The following is a 15339-nucleotide window of genomic DNA, read 5'->3' as shown; positions in this document are numbered from 1 at the left end:
AAAAAAAAAAAAAAAAAAAAAAAAAAAAAAATACAAAAAATTAGCCAAACGTGGTGGCACATGCCTGTAGTCCCAGCTACTCGGGAGGCTGAGGCAGGAGAATGGCGTGAACCCGGGAGGCGGAGCTTGCAGTGAGCCGAGATCCGGCCACTGCACTCCAGCCTGGGTGACAGAGCAAGACTCCGTCTCAAAAAAAAAAAAAAAAAAAGAAAAAACCAAGAGAAGCGGGAAGCGGGGGCAAAATCCTCCTAATTGTTGGATCTGGCTGATGAGTATGTGAAGGGCTCATTGTTCCATGGTCTCTACTTTTGAGACAGTGTAAAAATTTTCATGATAAAAATAAACTCAATGAAGTAGCATTTGCCGCCACTGTAAAAGTGACACCCAGTGATGGGCACATTAAGTGCTGGCTGTCAGGGGAAGGGCGGGGCATCACTGGCTCTGTCCCCGTCACCATGACCTGCACGTTCTGGCAGTGGTGAGCGCCCAGTGTGTGCTGTGGGACACAATTATCTCTCAACCCCCCAAAGAGGATCCTCTCCCCAACCTAACTCCAGCCTTGGAGGGCCTCGGGGGTCTGTGGCACACTCTGCCTGCCGGCTTTGTTCTGGAAGGGGCTGGCGGGACATGGCTGGCCCCACGTTCCACTCTGAGGACGGCTCGGGGGTCTGCGGGGGACCATCCTGTCTAACCTGCTGACCTCGAGGGGAAGCAGGGCGAGGGCTTAGCTCAGGCACATTCCCTGCTGAGCCGCAACAATGCCGCATCCGCCCTACACAGGCGGATTTGTGTGTGAGCCCCGCGGGGCCCTGGAGTGGAAAATTGCAGCGCCGGCCTTTGTGGGGCAGACTGCTGGCGTTATGGGAATCCTTTAGATGAAGTGAATGTCGCCTTTGTGTGAGGGGCTGGCATTGAGCTCGGGTGCAGCGGAGCGGCAAATCGCTGAGGACAAGCTTAAGCTGGGCCGCGGAAACAATGCGGGGAGCGGAGGAGCCATCGCAGAGGCCGGGAAAAACCTCCCGACAGGTTCCATCTGCAGAGACATTCGAGAAAAACGATCTCCGAGACAGTGGCTTACACACCCCCAGGCACACACACCACGGACACACAGCACATACATCACACACACCCCACACACCACAGATATACCACACACACACCCCACACCACATATGCAACACACACATCACACGCACCACACAGAACACACCACAAACCACACACACACCACACACACCCCACATACATCACACCAGATACACGACACACACGTCACACACACCATACAGACACACATCACAGATAAACCACACACACACCACACTGCACATACATCATATACCACACACACATCACACACATCACAGACACACCACACACACCACACACCACACTCATCAGAGAAACATCACACACCACACATATACCACACACACATTCTACACACCCCACACATCACATAAACACTACACAAACATCACTCACATCACACATCACATATACACCACACACCACACACACACCCCACACACCACATAAACACCACACACACCACATACCACACACATCACACACACACACCCCACATATCAAATATACACCACACCCCTGCACATGCTCCCAGACCGGTTGGAGCCCTGCCCTCGCACCCCAGCTCCCACACATCTGCCCCTCTCTTCCCTTGGCCTCCCGCTCCTTCTCTACCCTCAGGAGCCCCGTGCAGCCCACACTGGGTCCTGCCCAGCCCCTGGGCCGGGAGGGACGGTCCCCGTGCCATCCCCAGCGCTGCCCACCCTGCAGAGCGTCCTCAGGCAGCCGGCTCCACACCTGCGACAGGCCTGAGGCCCCGGCTGCAGGTCCCACTCGGCTGCAGGTCCTGCCGAGGCAGCCAATGGCCTTGAGGCCTCTCCCAGGTGGGACGGCCCCTGCGAGGACTGGTGGGCGCAGGGGCCAGCCCTGCCCATGGCCGTGCTCAGCTGTGGGAGGCACGTGGCTTTTCTTTCTCTGATCTCTGGCAAAGTCTTACTTTTTCTTCCCCGGGGGGTGAGGGTGGGGCCTGTGCTGGCACTGCGCTGAGCCAGGCATGCTGGGCTGGCGCCTCCCTTGCCGGGGTACAGATGGTCTAGATGGGGCCCGTGTGGAGGTTGCGTCCCTCCGACCCTGCCGCCTGCGCAGTCCCTGCATCTCCGTGGGGGGACCCAGCGGCAGTGGCCCTGGGCGGGGCTGGGACCGAGGGTCAGGCCGGATGGAGCTGCATGGTGGCACTCAGCCCACATTCTCCCTGCGGCCACCGAGACCCCAGATGGGCACTGGCACCTTGGACGATGCCCAGGTCCCCTCACAGTCTCCTCAGCCTTCTCTGGAAACTGCAGTGACCTCCTCCCACAGCCCCTCAACCCAAGGCGGGTCCTTTGGGGCCCACTGGGCGCTCTGGCAGGGCCTGCCCTGGGCTGGTCACACTCGCCAGGGTCTCGGTCCAGGGCACAGGCAGGGGTGACGGTGACTCTCCAGGAGGCCAGGAAAACCAAGAGACATCCAGTGAGGAAGGGCTGCCCGTGCCCAGGGACGTCCAGTGAGGAAGGGCCGCTCGTGCCCAGGGTGACCGTGTTTGCACAGACCCCAGTGTGCCGGCGGGGCTGAGCTGTTTGCCTACCCCCGTGCCCTCCCCAGGTGGGAGGCTGCAGAACCAGCCTTGTTCTTGCCCTTCCCAGCCCTGGCCTGGGAGGCAGACACTCGACTCGCGGCCCTTGGCTTCCATGCCAGGCTGCCTGGAGAGGTCAATGTCTTCTGGGAGGGGGCCTTGGGGCCTACTGGGCAGACCTCTCTCTCCACGATCCTTCCCGTCCCCAGGCAGACCTTCCCCTGACCCAGCTCACACCAGCCTGGGGCCTGTGTACTAGGGTCGGGCTCCCACAGGCTGTCCCAGGCAGGCCCCAGGGAGCCCTGTGCCACTGGGCAGTGGTGTGGGAGGCACAGGAAGAAGCTCACCTCACTCTTCAGACTTCCTGGTGGGAACCCTTGTTTCCTACATCCTCTCTACCTTGGGGTCCCAGCGTTGCTGGTGACAAGGCCGGCTGCAGGTTTTGGCTCAGAGGCAGACTGAGGGCAGAGCCAAAGGGCTCCAGGCCTCCCCAAGCAGCCTCGGTCCGGTCCGCTCACACTTGGAGAGCTGCCAGAGGCCGCTGGACGCCAGCAAGGAGCTTGAGGCGCCCCAGGCCGGTGGTGCCCCAGGGTATTTGATACCAGAGTGAGTCACGGTTTTGAATATTCCATCCTCCGTACTGAAAAATTATTTTTAGGATAGTTATGTAATAATCACGGATAATCATGATTTTCTTGATTCATTCTTTAAAGCAATTAACAGAAAAAAGAATGCATTTCAATGTTAAAGATATTCAAATGCAGCCAATTCTTTCATGCATGAGCTAACATCTCAACTTCAGCACCACACCTCCGTTTGTGCTCCGGTTTCACAGTCTTACATTTGAAACACAGAATAAAAACACCAAGAGGTCATGCAGAATGACAGAACTGAAATAATTCCAGCTCGGTTTCTTTGTGAGTGCTGTTGTTGTTGCTTTTTTTTTTTTTTTTTTTTTTTTTTTTGAGACGGAGTCTCGCTCTGTTGCCCGGGCTGGAGTGCAGTGGCACGATCTCGGCTCACTTCAAGTTCCGCCTCCCGGATTCACGCCATTCTTCTACCTCAGCCTCCCGAGTAGCTGGGACTACAGGCGCCACTGCACCCGGCTAAGTTTTTGTATTTTTTTAGTAGAGACGGAGTTTCACCATGTTAGCCAGGATGGTCTCAATCTCCTGACCTCTGCCTGCCTCAGCCTCCCAAAGTGCTGGGATTACAGGCGTGAGGCACCGCGCCCAGCTATGAGTGCTGTTGTTGTTATGTGAAATTTCTCGTTTAAGCACAGAAATATGTTGAACCACGGGGCTGGAGAGAAGCACCCCTCCCCCAGTGCACCTGCACCCGGCCTTCAAAGCCACTCCAAGCAAATGCAGGTGGCTGCGTCTGCAGTGTTGGGAGTGGCCCCATGCCTGGCAGTTCACTGGACAATTTCCACTCAGTAAATGTTTAGAAAAGGGCAGGAAATAAAACTGTGCTAATGTGAAGATGACAGAAATATAGTCTCTCCCCATGACTCATGCGTTCCAGATCTGGGAATTCCCTGTGATGTCAGTGTGCCGGGGACCACAGACCGGGTGGCTTAAACAACGGACATTTGTTGCCTCACAGTCCTGGAGCCTGGGAGTCCAAGATCGCGGGGTCAATGGGGCTGGCTCCTTCTTCTGCTTGCAGACGGGCCTCTTCTTGCTGTGCCCTCATGTGGACTTTCCTCTGTGTGCATGTGTTCTTGGTGTCTCTTTTTGGAATTTGTCCAGATTTCCCCCCCCCGGCCCCCGTTTCTTTTTAGACAGAACAAGACTGTCGCCAGGCTGGAGTGCAATGGCAAGATCTTGGCTCACTGCAACCTCCATCTCCTGGGTTCAAGTGATTCCCCTGCCTCAGCCTTCTGAGTAGCTGGGACTACAGGTGCACGCCACCACGCCTGGCTATTTTTTTGTATTTACTTTAGTAGAGATGGGGTTTCACCATGTTGTTCAGGCTGGTCTTGAACTCCTGACCTCATGATCCACCCGCCTCGGCCTCCCAAAGTGTTGAGATTACAGGCATGAGCCACTGTGCCCGGCCGATTTCCTCTTCTTATAAGGATGCCAGTCACATGCATCAGGGCTCACCCAAATGACCTCCTTTTAACTTAATTTCCTGAGAGATCCTATCTCCAAATACAGTCACATTCTGAGGTCCTGGGGTTACTACTTCAACATAGGAATTTTGGGGGAACTCAATTCAGTCCATGACACTTACTTAGTTAAATTTATTTGCAGGCTGGGCACAGTGGCTCACACACGTAATCCCAGCACCTTTGGAGGCCAAGGTGGGAGGATCGCTTGAGCCTAGGAGTTCAAGACCAACCTGGGCAACATAGCAAGCAAAACCCCGTCCCTACAAAAAAATTACCAAAAAAATTTATTTGTGACCCCCAAATCAATACTTGCAGAGTTTTCCTGGTCATTCACAGATGCGTGCAGTGCTGAGACCTCTGTCTCCTTACACATGTTCCTGGCTGAGGGTGAATAAGGCAACACTATGCCCTCTTGTTTCAGCCTCATGCGGTCAGCCAGTGTCCTTTTTGAGGTCTATTGAGTGCCACAATTTTTGCATTTCGTGTGTTTTGTTTGTGATTTTGCTTTTTAAAACGTCCTCAAGCCCAGTGCTAAAGAGCTGTGGGCTTGGAGGCATTTTTAAGTAAGTGGATTAAGCACTTCAGTCAAAATGCAGAAATTGTCCAAACAGATTCAAAACATTATCTAATTATATGCTGTCTATGACAGTCACTTTAGATTCAAAGACACAAATAGGTTGAAAGTAAAAGATTTCTAAAAATATGCCATACAAATGGAAACCCAAAGACAGTTTTGGGTACTGTTTGGTTACTCTTCAGCTCTGCTTGGGGACATTTTAAACAGCAAAATCACGAGCAAAACACACAAAACTGCAAAAAGTAAGAAAAGCTGCAGCGCGTCTCACAGAGGAAACGTGTTAGAGAAGCTTCCTTCAGGCTGAGCTACAGGGCTGCTGGCCGTGCGTTCAGTGTTAGTGAATCAACGTTTATAGATTCAGTAAACATCTTTTTCTTTTTTCTTTTTTGGAACGGAGTCTCATTCTGTTGCCCAGTCTGAGGTGCAATGGCACAAGCTCAGCTCACTGCAACCTCTGCCTCCCGGGTTCAAGCTATTCTCCTGCCTCAGCCTCCCAAGTAGCTGGGATGACAGTCACGCACTGTCGTGTCTGGCTAATTTTAGTTTTTTTTTTTTTTTTTTGAGACAGAGTCTCGCTCTGTCACCCAGGCTGGAGTGCAGTGGCCAGATCTCAGCTCACTGCAAGCTCCGCCTCCCAGGTTTACGCCATTCTCCTGCCTCAGCCTCCCGAGTAGCTGGGACTACAGGCGCCCGCCACCTCGCCCGGCTAGTTTTTTGTATTTTTTAGTAGAGACGGGGTTTCACCGTGTTAGCCAGGATGGTCTTGATCTCCTGACCTCGTGATCCGCCCGTCTCGGCCTCCCAAAGTGCTGGGATTACAGGCTTGAGCCACCGCATCCGGCCAATTTTAGTATTTTTAGTAGAGATGGGGTTTCACCATTTTGGCCAGGCTGGTCGTGAACTCCTGACCTCAGGTGATCCACCGGCCTTGGCCTCCCAAAGTGCTGGGATTACAGGCGTGAGCCACCATGCCTGGCCTCAGTAAAGCATCTTTACACAGAAACACTCATAAGACAGATGCTGCATTGCTTGGCTGATGAGAACATTGGGACCAGAGGCTCACAGGACCCTAACCCTGTGTCTCCCCTGGGAGCCATGGCTCAGCAGTCCAGGCATCACCAATTCAGTACTCACCACAGCTTTATAGAACGTCCCTACCTCGAGAATCAACTGCTATGAATGCAGCAATTACTAGAACTTAGTCCAGCAAAAGGGGAGGCGTATTTTGTGCTGATGTGATTTTCACGGACAGTGGCTGGGAATCAGGAAGAGAAACTGACTTGTCTTTGGTTTCATTCTGGTTTTTCATTTTCCACAGACATATCCCTCAGTGCACTGGCCATCACCTCCCCCTGCCCGCCGCCCGCACTCTGTGGCTTTGAGGCAGCATCTTCAACACAAATTTCAGGAGGAGCCCAGGTCCAGAGCAAAAGGGTCCTGTTTCCCCAGAATCCAGGCGAATGGCACAGGGCTCTGGCCGGCGGATGCACTGACCTCAGCCTGCATGTACTTGTTTATTTGTTTCTTGTTTGTCTCTACCCAACTCCACAAAAGCGGGGACTCTGTTTAACACAGCGTTAAGAGATAGGACTCGACCAGTGTGGAACATTGAGCGAGGATGTGTGCACAGCAGGCTCCGGGCCAGTGAGCGGAGGTGAAGGATCCTGAAAGTAGCAGGCTTTGAGATGTGGCGGGGGTGATCCTGAATTATCCAGGTGGGCCAGGAGAGTAACTGCCAGATGGATGTGATGGGAGAGACCTCACTGCCCACCACTGCCTTTGAAGATGGAGGAGGGGCCACGAGTCAAGAAACACAGGTGCCTTGAGACGCCAGAGAAGGCAGGAAACAGATTCCCCTGAGCCTCCAGGAGGAGCCAGCCCTGCCAGTGTCTCGATTTAAGTTGAATGAGATACATTTCAGACTTGTGGCCCCCAGAACTGTGAGATAAGACATTTGTGTTGTTTTAAGCTACTAATCTGTGATTGGTACATCAGCCACAAGACACTAATACAACGCCTAAACTCGGGGTTTGAAAGGGCCCCTAGGACCCTAGAGCCCTCCCTGTCCCCTGGTCCAGGACTTCCTGCTTCTGTTGTGCAGACTTAGGCCCTGGCTCACTCAGAAGGCCCCTGCAGGTCTGGCCAATCTTGTGGCAGGAGCCTTGACGTCCCACGACGGCCTCTGAGCTGCCAGGCCCTACGGCATGTGGTGAGGAGCACAACAGGTGTGAGTGCCTGGACCTCGCTCTGCCCCGTGTCTGAAGGACCTTGCCCCATCCTCGGCGCCCAGAGCTGTGCAGTCATAGGACCAGACTGGTGCCCAGTCCCAGGTTGATGCCTCAGCCACCTCGTCAGCCTGCAGTCCCCGCTATTTGACTGACCATGTGCAGGGCCTGCTGTGAAGGACAGCACAGCTCCTCCCTCCCTGCCAAATGTCAGGGACACTAAAAACACTGCCCTCAGTGTTCTGATATTTAAATCATGTTTAGATGCAATGTTTAAAAAAATCAAAATGGGTCGGATGCGGTGGCTCATGCCTGTAATCCCATGACTTTGGGAGGCCGAAGTGGGTGGATCACCAGAGATCAGGAGTTCGAGACCAGCCTGGCCAACATGGTGAAACCTCATCTCTACTAAAAATAAAAAAATTAGCTGGGTGTAGTGGTGTGTGCCTGTAATCCCAGCTACTGGGGAGGCTGAGGCAGAAGAACTGCTTGAGCCTGGGAGGCAGAGGTTGCAGTCAGCCGAGATTGTGCCACTGCATTCCAGCCTGGGCGACAGAGTGAGACTCCATCTCAAAAATAAATAAATAAATAAATAAATAAAAATGAATGCAAAAAAATTGTGGTGGACAAACTGTCAACATTGTACATAAAGGCAGGATGAGGACAATGGCCTCCTTTTGCTGCAAACTCCAGCATGGCTCCGCCCAGCACTGACCGCACACCTGGCCTGGCTCGACCCTCCCCGGGGCCAAGCTGCATGCTCGCTTCCATCCCAGCGGCCTCTTCTTCCCCCTCCCTGTGCCCCAGGAATAGGCGGCCAGCACAGCGGGGCTGCCCGCTGCCTCACCCAGACCCTGCCACTGCTTGGATGTTGACCTCCAGCCTGGAAAGGTGGCTTTAAGCCTCCTTCCATTCTTCTAAGCCAAGTGACCTGGGCATGCGGCTTAACCTTCTAAGCTGCCGTTTCCTGGTCTATGAAGCGGGAACGATGCTGGGACCTGCTTCACAGGGTGGCTCTGTGGACCCACAGGCAGAGGTCTGGTGTAGGCTTTTGGGAGAGGCACCCATCACTCCCCCAGCGTTTCCTATCTGCACCTTAATTTGGCACCTCAGGGAATCGCTTCTCTGGAGTTGTAACCTTGCAGAGCAGGAGTTGTCATTTCAAGATTTTTTGGGATCCTGTGTCCCCGGACAGCGCTGTAAACGCAGGAGGAAGGGTCTGGTGCTGGGTGCTGCTTACGACAGAGGTGCCCCGTGGAGCACACCTCGGAGCCCCGCTTTCAGCCCTGATCCCACCTGGGATGCGTCAGGTCTGATCCTTATACACTGGGGCGTCTGACCTTTTGTGGCCTTCTGAGCCCATGGGCTGGAGATGAATTTGCAAAGCCCGGGAGTGTCCTGGGCGTGTGCTTACTCCACACGCATGAATCTGTTAGAGGCTGAGGAGGAACTGGGAGGCCCAAAGAGGACTAAGCAACTTCCCACAGCCTGGACCGTACACTAGAAAAGCTAGCCTGGGAGAGGGGGCACGGCCTCTTCCCAGCCTGGCGGGGGGGATGTGGCGGAGGACCACGCTCCCCAGGGCAAGTTTACCCCAAAATATCAAAAGACTTAAAACTAGGAGTGAGCTGGGTGCAGTGGCTCACGACTGTAATCCTAGCACTTTGAGAGGCCAAGGCAGTGGATCACCTGAGGTCAAGAGTTTGAGACCAGCCTGGGTTTTCACATGGTGAAACCCCATCTCTACTAAAAATACAAAAAAAAAAAAAAAAAAAAAAAAAAAAGGCCAGGTGTGGTGGCAGGCACCTGTAGTCCCAGCTACTCAGGGGGCTGAGGTGGGAGAATTGTTTGAACCTGGGAGGCAGAGGTTGCAGTGAGCTGAAACCTCTGCATGGTCTGGGCGCCAGATCTGGGTGCCACTCTGGGCGACAGAGCAAGACTCCATCTCAAAAACGAACAAACAAAACTGGGAGTGCCTGGACACTTAGTGAGAACTGGACGGGGCCATGGGTCGAGGAGCAAAATAATCACCAGGACTTGCGGATAACAGGATCATGTGGGTGGCGGGACCGCATGGGTGGCGGGGACGTGGGGACATGTCACCACCCTGACAGGAGCAGCCCAACCCAACAGCCACGGCAGGTCATGCCACAGAAGCTCGAGGTGTTACAGGGGACGATGGCCATGGGGCTGGGTGTCCAGGGTGGGCCACAGAGGGAAGCTCACCACCTGGCGCTTTCATCTGCACACAGCCCAGCCCGTCTTCCTGTTGGAGGCACGCAGACTGCTGGAGGACAAGCATGAAACTCAACAGGGATCCCCCAGGTGCTGGAATCATGGCACCTTTCAGCTTCTTCTTCAGGAGTTTTTACAAGCATGCATACTTTTTATAAGTGGTGAGCGTAACGGAGGTTCACAGAGTCACACTGCTTTGGAAAACAGTGCATTCTTGCCTGGGCGCAGTGAGACTGAGGACGACGTGCCTGACCCCTGTGTCTAACAGGGGTGTGGGCTCTCTCTCCTCTGGCGACCATGAGGACCACCAGGCAGGACGAGGTGTGCAGAGAACTAGCATGGCCCCTGGCACGTAGCCCCTGCCCACTAACTGGGAGATGAGAAGCTCCATTGTTGCCCCAGGCGAGTATGGGGCACAGAGCTCCTCCTTGGGTTGTCTGCCCTCCCGGGAGCCCCAGGGTGCCCAGGCGGGCCTCAGCTGAGTCCAGGCCTCGGGGACAGTCCGTGTAGCCCCTCCCGGGGCTGGGGGCGGGCACTTGTCCCAGCCACATTTCTGCTGACTGAGCAGCCTTCTTCATGAGCTCATGCCCTTCCAGAGAAATCCCTTAATGCCTCCATTCTGCTGGTGGCATATATAGGGAGGGCTCAGCCCTAGCTCCACACTGCGCTGCCCAGAGGCCCCGCTGACTTCTTCCAGCCTCCAGGTCCCCGTGGTACCAAAGCTGAGCATGGACGTGACCATCCAGCACCCCTGGTTCAAGCGCACTCTGGGGCCCTTCTACCCCAGTCGGCTTTTCGACCAGTTTTTCGGCGAGGGCCTTTTTGAGTATGACCTGCTGCCCTTCCTGTCGTCCACCATCAGCCCCTACTACCGCCAGTCCCTCTTCCGCACCGTGCTGGACTCCGGCATCTCTGAGGTAAGACGTGGCCCGTGGTGCTGGCCTCTCCTCGCTGCTCAGAGGGTGGTGGCCTCGGTGGGTGGAGAGCGATGGACTCTGGTCTTGCTCCGTCAGGCAGGTGGCCTCGCCCCTTCATCCCCTTGCAGAGGCTGGGTGAGAGCCTGTGTCCCCACTGCAGCCACGCAGCAGAGCCTCCCCTGGCACTGGGGAGAGGTTGGACAAGGGAGCAGCCTGAACCCACCCTTGTTTTCCTCCATCAGCTCATGACCCACGTGTGCTTTGTAAGGCACCAGCCACATACTGGAAACCCCAAGAGCAACCCATCCAGGCATGTGTGGTGGCGAATGCCAGCTCCCGGGTTCCGCTGGTCTCCTGAGTCCCGGAGGCCTGGGAGCAGGTGGGGGTCATAGTCCTGAAAGCCAGAGAACAGGAGGTTCCTAGTATCTCCTCCCATGAGCTCGGCCTGCCCACGGCCAGCAAAGCTCTTGGCAAGTTTACTCAGGTGCCCTGCCAAGGCCAAAAGGACAGGCAATGGGCCCCCCCCAAAGCCTCCTCTCTGAGCCACGGGTGAGCGGTGCAGAGTCTGTAGTTCTGGAGGGCCTGAGTCCCACCCGGCACCTAAGAAACAGGGTCCTCCCCAGGGCTGCTGCAGTAGGCATCAATGCCAGGGCGCAAAATGCCTCAGGGAGCCGAGGCTGAGCCAGGGCAGTGAGAGGGAGTGTGTGGAAGTGCTTTTTGCAGAGGCAGCTGCGCAGGCTATCAGCAGGCTCTGGCTGCTTCTATAGACAGCATGACGCCAAGGGCAGTGACCTCATTCCACAGGCTGAGTCCAGCCAGCCAGCCAAGCATCACTCGCCAGACGACTGAGCCTAATGGGCCAACCAATCCATAACAACCCCTCCTACCATAACCAGTAGCCAGCTAGCCCATAACCAGCCAACCGACCTATAACCAGCCACCTGACCATAGGCACAAACCAGCCGGCCCACCAGTAGCATCCAGCCCCTCAGCTGGCCTGAGGGTTTAGAGACAGGTCGAGGATTGTGCCTGTCCGTCCAGGAGACAGTCGCAGGCCCCCGAAAGCTCTGCCCCACTTGGCGTGTGGGAGAAGAGGCCAGCAGGTGACCGAAGCATCCCCGTTCTGATAACCGGGGCCCGCCCTGTCTCTGCCAGCTGCAGCAGGGACGGCACCCTCTGGGTAGCTCCACGTAGCACGTTTGGGTTTCAGGTTCGATCCGACCGGGACAAGTTCGTCATTTTCCTGGATGTGAAGCACTTCTCCCCGGAGGACCTCACTGTGAAGGTGCAGGACGACTTTGTGGAGATCCACGGGAAGCACAACGAGCGCCAGGTGAGCCCAGGCACTGAGAGGTGGGAGAGGGGGGCGAGGTGGGCGTGGGGACAAGGGGGTCACGGCGGGCACAACCGGGCCTGCGCACCTGCACGAGGCCTTCAACCCTGGGAGAGGGACACTCTCCGGGGGCCCCCGAATCAGGCCTGGCTTTTCCCCGAGGGAGGGGCCATCCCACCTGAGCAGAGCCAGCCCCTCCTAGTGACAGAGGTCACCGTTCCGAGTGAATGTGGCTCAGGGATCTAGGATAGGGTCCTTTCCTGGGTTGCTGCACCCAGTCGTCTCCAGCTCCATCCCTGTCACCTGGATGCCAGGGTGGTCTTAGAAAGAACCCCAGGAAGTGGGAGTGCCCCGGTGGCCGCCTCCTAGCCAATGTACATCTTCACATGAGCCCCACCTGAGGAAGGCCAGTCCCCGACGGCATAGCTGCATCCGCTGGGAATGCTCTACATGCATTGACACCCTCGCCTCACAGCAGCCCTTTGGGACCAGTGTCTTCATTATTCCAGGACACGGTTGGGGAACAAGGGGGTCCTCAGCCTGCTGGGTCCCACAGCTAGTACTGGGCAGGTGGGACAGCAGCTTCTTCCCACAGTCACCCTGATGTCCCGCTCTTGCTTGGGTGGAGGCCTCGGGTCTCCATAGTGTTGAGGGAGCCAGGACATGGAGGTCCTGGTGACCTGCATCTCCTGGCAGAGCCGGCAAGAGCTCACGGGCTCTCACAGATGGACAGTGTCCTGTGGGGGCTGGAGAGCAGAGGGGCCGGAAGGTGGAACTCTTAGCCAAAGTCTGGGTTTCTTTTGGCTGGGGTCCTCTTTCAATAGCTGGAGAAGGCAGTGCTGGGGGGTGAACCCTGACCTCCTCATGTGCTGCCCCTCCCTCGCCTGGGCCGGGTAAAGCCCCCACTTAGCCCCAGCACAGCCTGGAAAATGCTTCTGAGCTCCCAGCTCTTGGTCTTTGCACCCAGTGGAGGAGGAGGTCGGCCCAGGGAGCTGAGTCTGTGGCTTAGGGCGTCCAGGGGACGTGGAAGCGCATGGGTTGTCTGGCCACGTTAGTGGGGCTGCAGAGACCTGGGCTGGAGCAGTCCTGTGGGGTCTGGAAGGGGAAGCCTGGCTGAGGTGCAGGGCCTGGTACCGAATGATCCTGCGATTTTGGAGTGAAGCCACAGAGCATGAAGACACAACCCCATGCAGGGAATAGCCCGGCAAGTGGCCACGAGGCCAGGCTGAGGTCCAGAGAAGCAGGGGCGTGAATCCATAAATCCCAGGGGACCTGGTCATGGGATGCGCTGGCTGCACCCGGCCCCTGTGAGAGCCCCTGCAGGCTGGCCACCTTCTGCAGTTGGTGGGCCTGGAGCAGCTTCTCTGGCATGGGGCGAGGCAGCCACCTGCACAGTGGCCCCTCTGACTGTGCCCCCCTACCCTCTCCAGGACGACCACGGCTACATTTCCCGTGAGTTCCACCGCCGCTACCGCCTGCCGTCCAACGTGGACCAGTCGGCCCTCTCTTGCTCCCTGTCCGCCGACGGCATGCTGACCTTCTCTGGCCCCAAGATCCAGACTGGCCTAGACGCCACCCACGAGCGAGCCATTCCCGTGGCGCGGGAGGAGAAGCCCAGCTCCGCTCCCTCGTCCTAAGCAGGCATCGCCTCGGCTGGCTCCCCTGCAGCCCCAGCCCATCATCCGGGGAGCACCCTGAGGGCGGGGTGTCTGTCTTCCTTTGCCTCCCTGTTTTTCCTTTCCACCTTCTCACATGGAATGAGGGTTTGAGAGAGCAGCCAGGAGAGCTCAGGGTCTCAGGGTGTCCCAGACCCCGACACCGGCCAGTGGCGGAAGTGACCGCACCTCACACTCCTTTAGATAGCAGCCTGACTCCCCTGGGGTGCAGGCGCCTCAACTCTGCTGAGGGTCCGGAAGGAGGGGGTGACCTCCGGCCAGGTGCCTCCCGACACACCTGCAGCCTCCCTCCTCCGCGGGCCCTGCCCACACCTCCCGGGGCTTCTGTGCGTCTGGGCTCTCATGGCCTCTTCTCTCAGACCATCTTCCTCCAACCCCTCTATGTAGTGCCGCTCTTGGCGACAAGGATCGTCCATGAGAGCGCAGCTCGCGGCAGTCAATAAAGAGCAGGTGACACAAGCAACCCGCCGTCTGCTGCTGCTGTCTCCATGAGGGTCGGGAGGGGCACGAGGGCGGCGCCTGGAGGGAGGACAGCGGGTCTCCTGCTCGCGTTGGACCCGGTGGCCTCGGAGTGATGGGGTCGCCTGCGTCCCTTCCTTCCCTTCCTTCTTCCAAGCTCAAGCGCCTCACTCCACACGGGGCAGGAAGGAGAGGGTTTTGCGGGCAGAGCCTCTGATGGGAAAGGGACTGGGGAGCGCTTCCGAGAGCTGGGGGCGGCGAGAGACCTGGAAGGGGCTGCGGGGAATGGAGGGAGGCTGGGCTCCCTTCCCTGTCCGTGCGGGCACCGGGGCGGACTCCTGCCCTGGCCTCCTTCTGCAGGGCCGTCCTGTTCTCTCGGGGGTCTGCGGCGCTGTCCTGCTGCCTTCGGGGTGGGCTTTAAGGGCACTCGTGCTCTTGAGCGTCTGGAACTCGGCGGCTTCCCCTGGGCAACCCATCGTGGCCCTGAGTTGGAGGCAGAAGCTCGCTCTATCCCCTCCGGGGACCAGACACTGGGCGGCCACGCCGGACCCCGCCAGACCCCGCCACGGGGAGGGAGACTTGGCCTGGGGGGCCCTGGCTGCCTGCTGCGCTCACCGAGGGGGATCCGGGGGACCAGAGGGGACCCCAGTGCAAGCAGATGCCACGGCCGGTGGGCCCTGCCAGCGCCCTCAGCCAAGTAAAGCGCCCTCGACCCTGGAGGCCAAAGGCACCGGGACCCTGTCGGCACCAGCAGGACGACCACCTACCGCCACCGGGGCGAGAACCTACGGAGAACACGTGCACGCACCGACCCCGGGCTTTCCAAAAGTCAGCAACAGGCATCAGAGTGGGCGGCCATTGTGACGCCCAGTGACAGCCCGTGCCACAGCCACCGAACCGCACACAACCACACACTCCACACACCACACACTCCACACACACACCACACACTCCACACACACACCACACACCACACAATCCACACACCACACACTCCACACACACACCACACACTCCATACAATCCACACACCACACACTCCACACACACACCACACACACCACACATTCCACACACACCACACACTCCACACACACCACACACTCCACACAGACACCTCATACTCCACAGATGCTACACACACCACACACTCCACACAG

At 57.1% G+C, this 15339-nt stretch overlaps 1 protein-coding gene and 1 long non-coding RNA gene across 2 annotated transcripts; one reads left to right on the top strand and one right to left on the bottom strand.

The window, feature by feature from the left end:
- Nucleotides 1–374: 374 nt before the first annotated feature.
- On the bottom strand, nt 375–3179 carry LOC112621794. Its single transcript, XR_003118772.1, has 3 exons — nt 2989–3179; nt 2027–2184; nt 375–1033 (listed from the first exon to the last, which is right to left on the bottom strand). It is a non-coding gene; the product is annotated as an uncharacterized LOC112621794 (long non-coding RNA).
- Nucleotides 3180–10436: 7257 nt separating this feature from the next.
- Nucleotides 10437–14183, top strand: LOC112621286 (alpha-crystallin A chain). The gene is made up of 3 exons (XM_025380648.1): nt 10437–10711; nt 11922–12044; nt 13475–14183. The coding sequence occupies exons 1-3, from the start codon at nt 10523–10525 to the stop codon at nt 13679–13681; spliced, it is 519 nt and encodes a 172-aa protein (XP_025236433.1). The 5' UTR covers nt 10437–10522; the 3' UTR covers nt 13682–14183.
- Nucleotides 14184–15339: the final 1156 nt, after the last annotated feature.

Source organism: Theropithecus gelada, chromosome 3, assembly GCF_003255815.1.
Source record: "Theropithecus gelada isolate Dixy chromosome 3, Tgel_1.0, whole genome shotgun sequence".
In the NCBI taxonomy this organism is placed as follows: domain Eukaryota; kingdom Metazoa; phylum Chordata; class Mammalia; order Primates; family Cercopithecidae; genus Theropithecus; species Theropithecus gelada.
The sequence above is the reverse complement of the archived record's forward strand: the minus strand, read 5'-3'. Positions and strand labels throughout refer to the sequence as shown.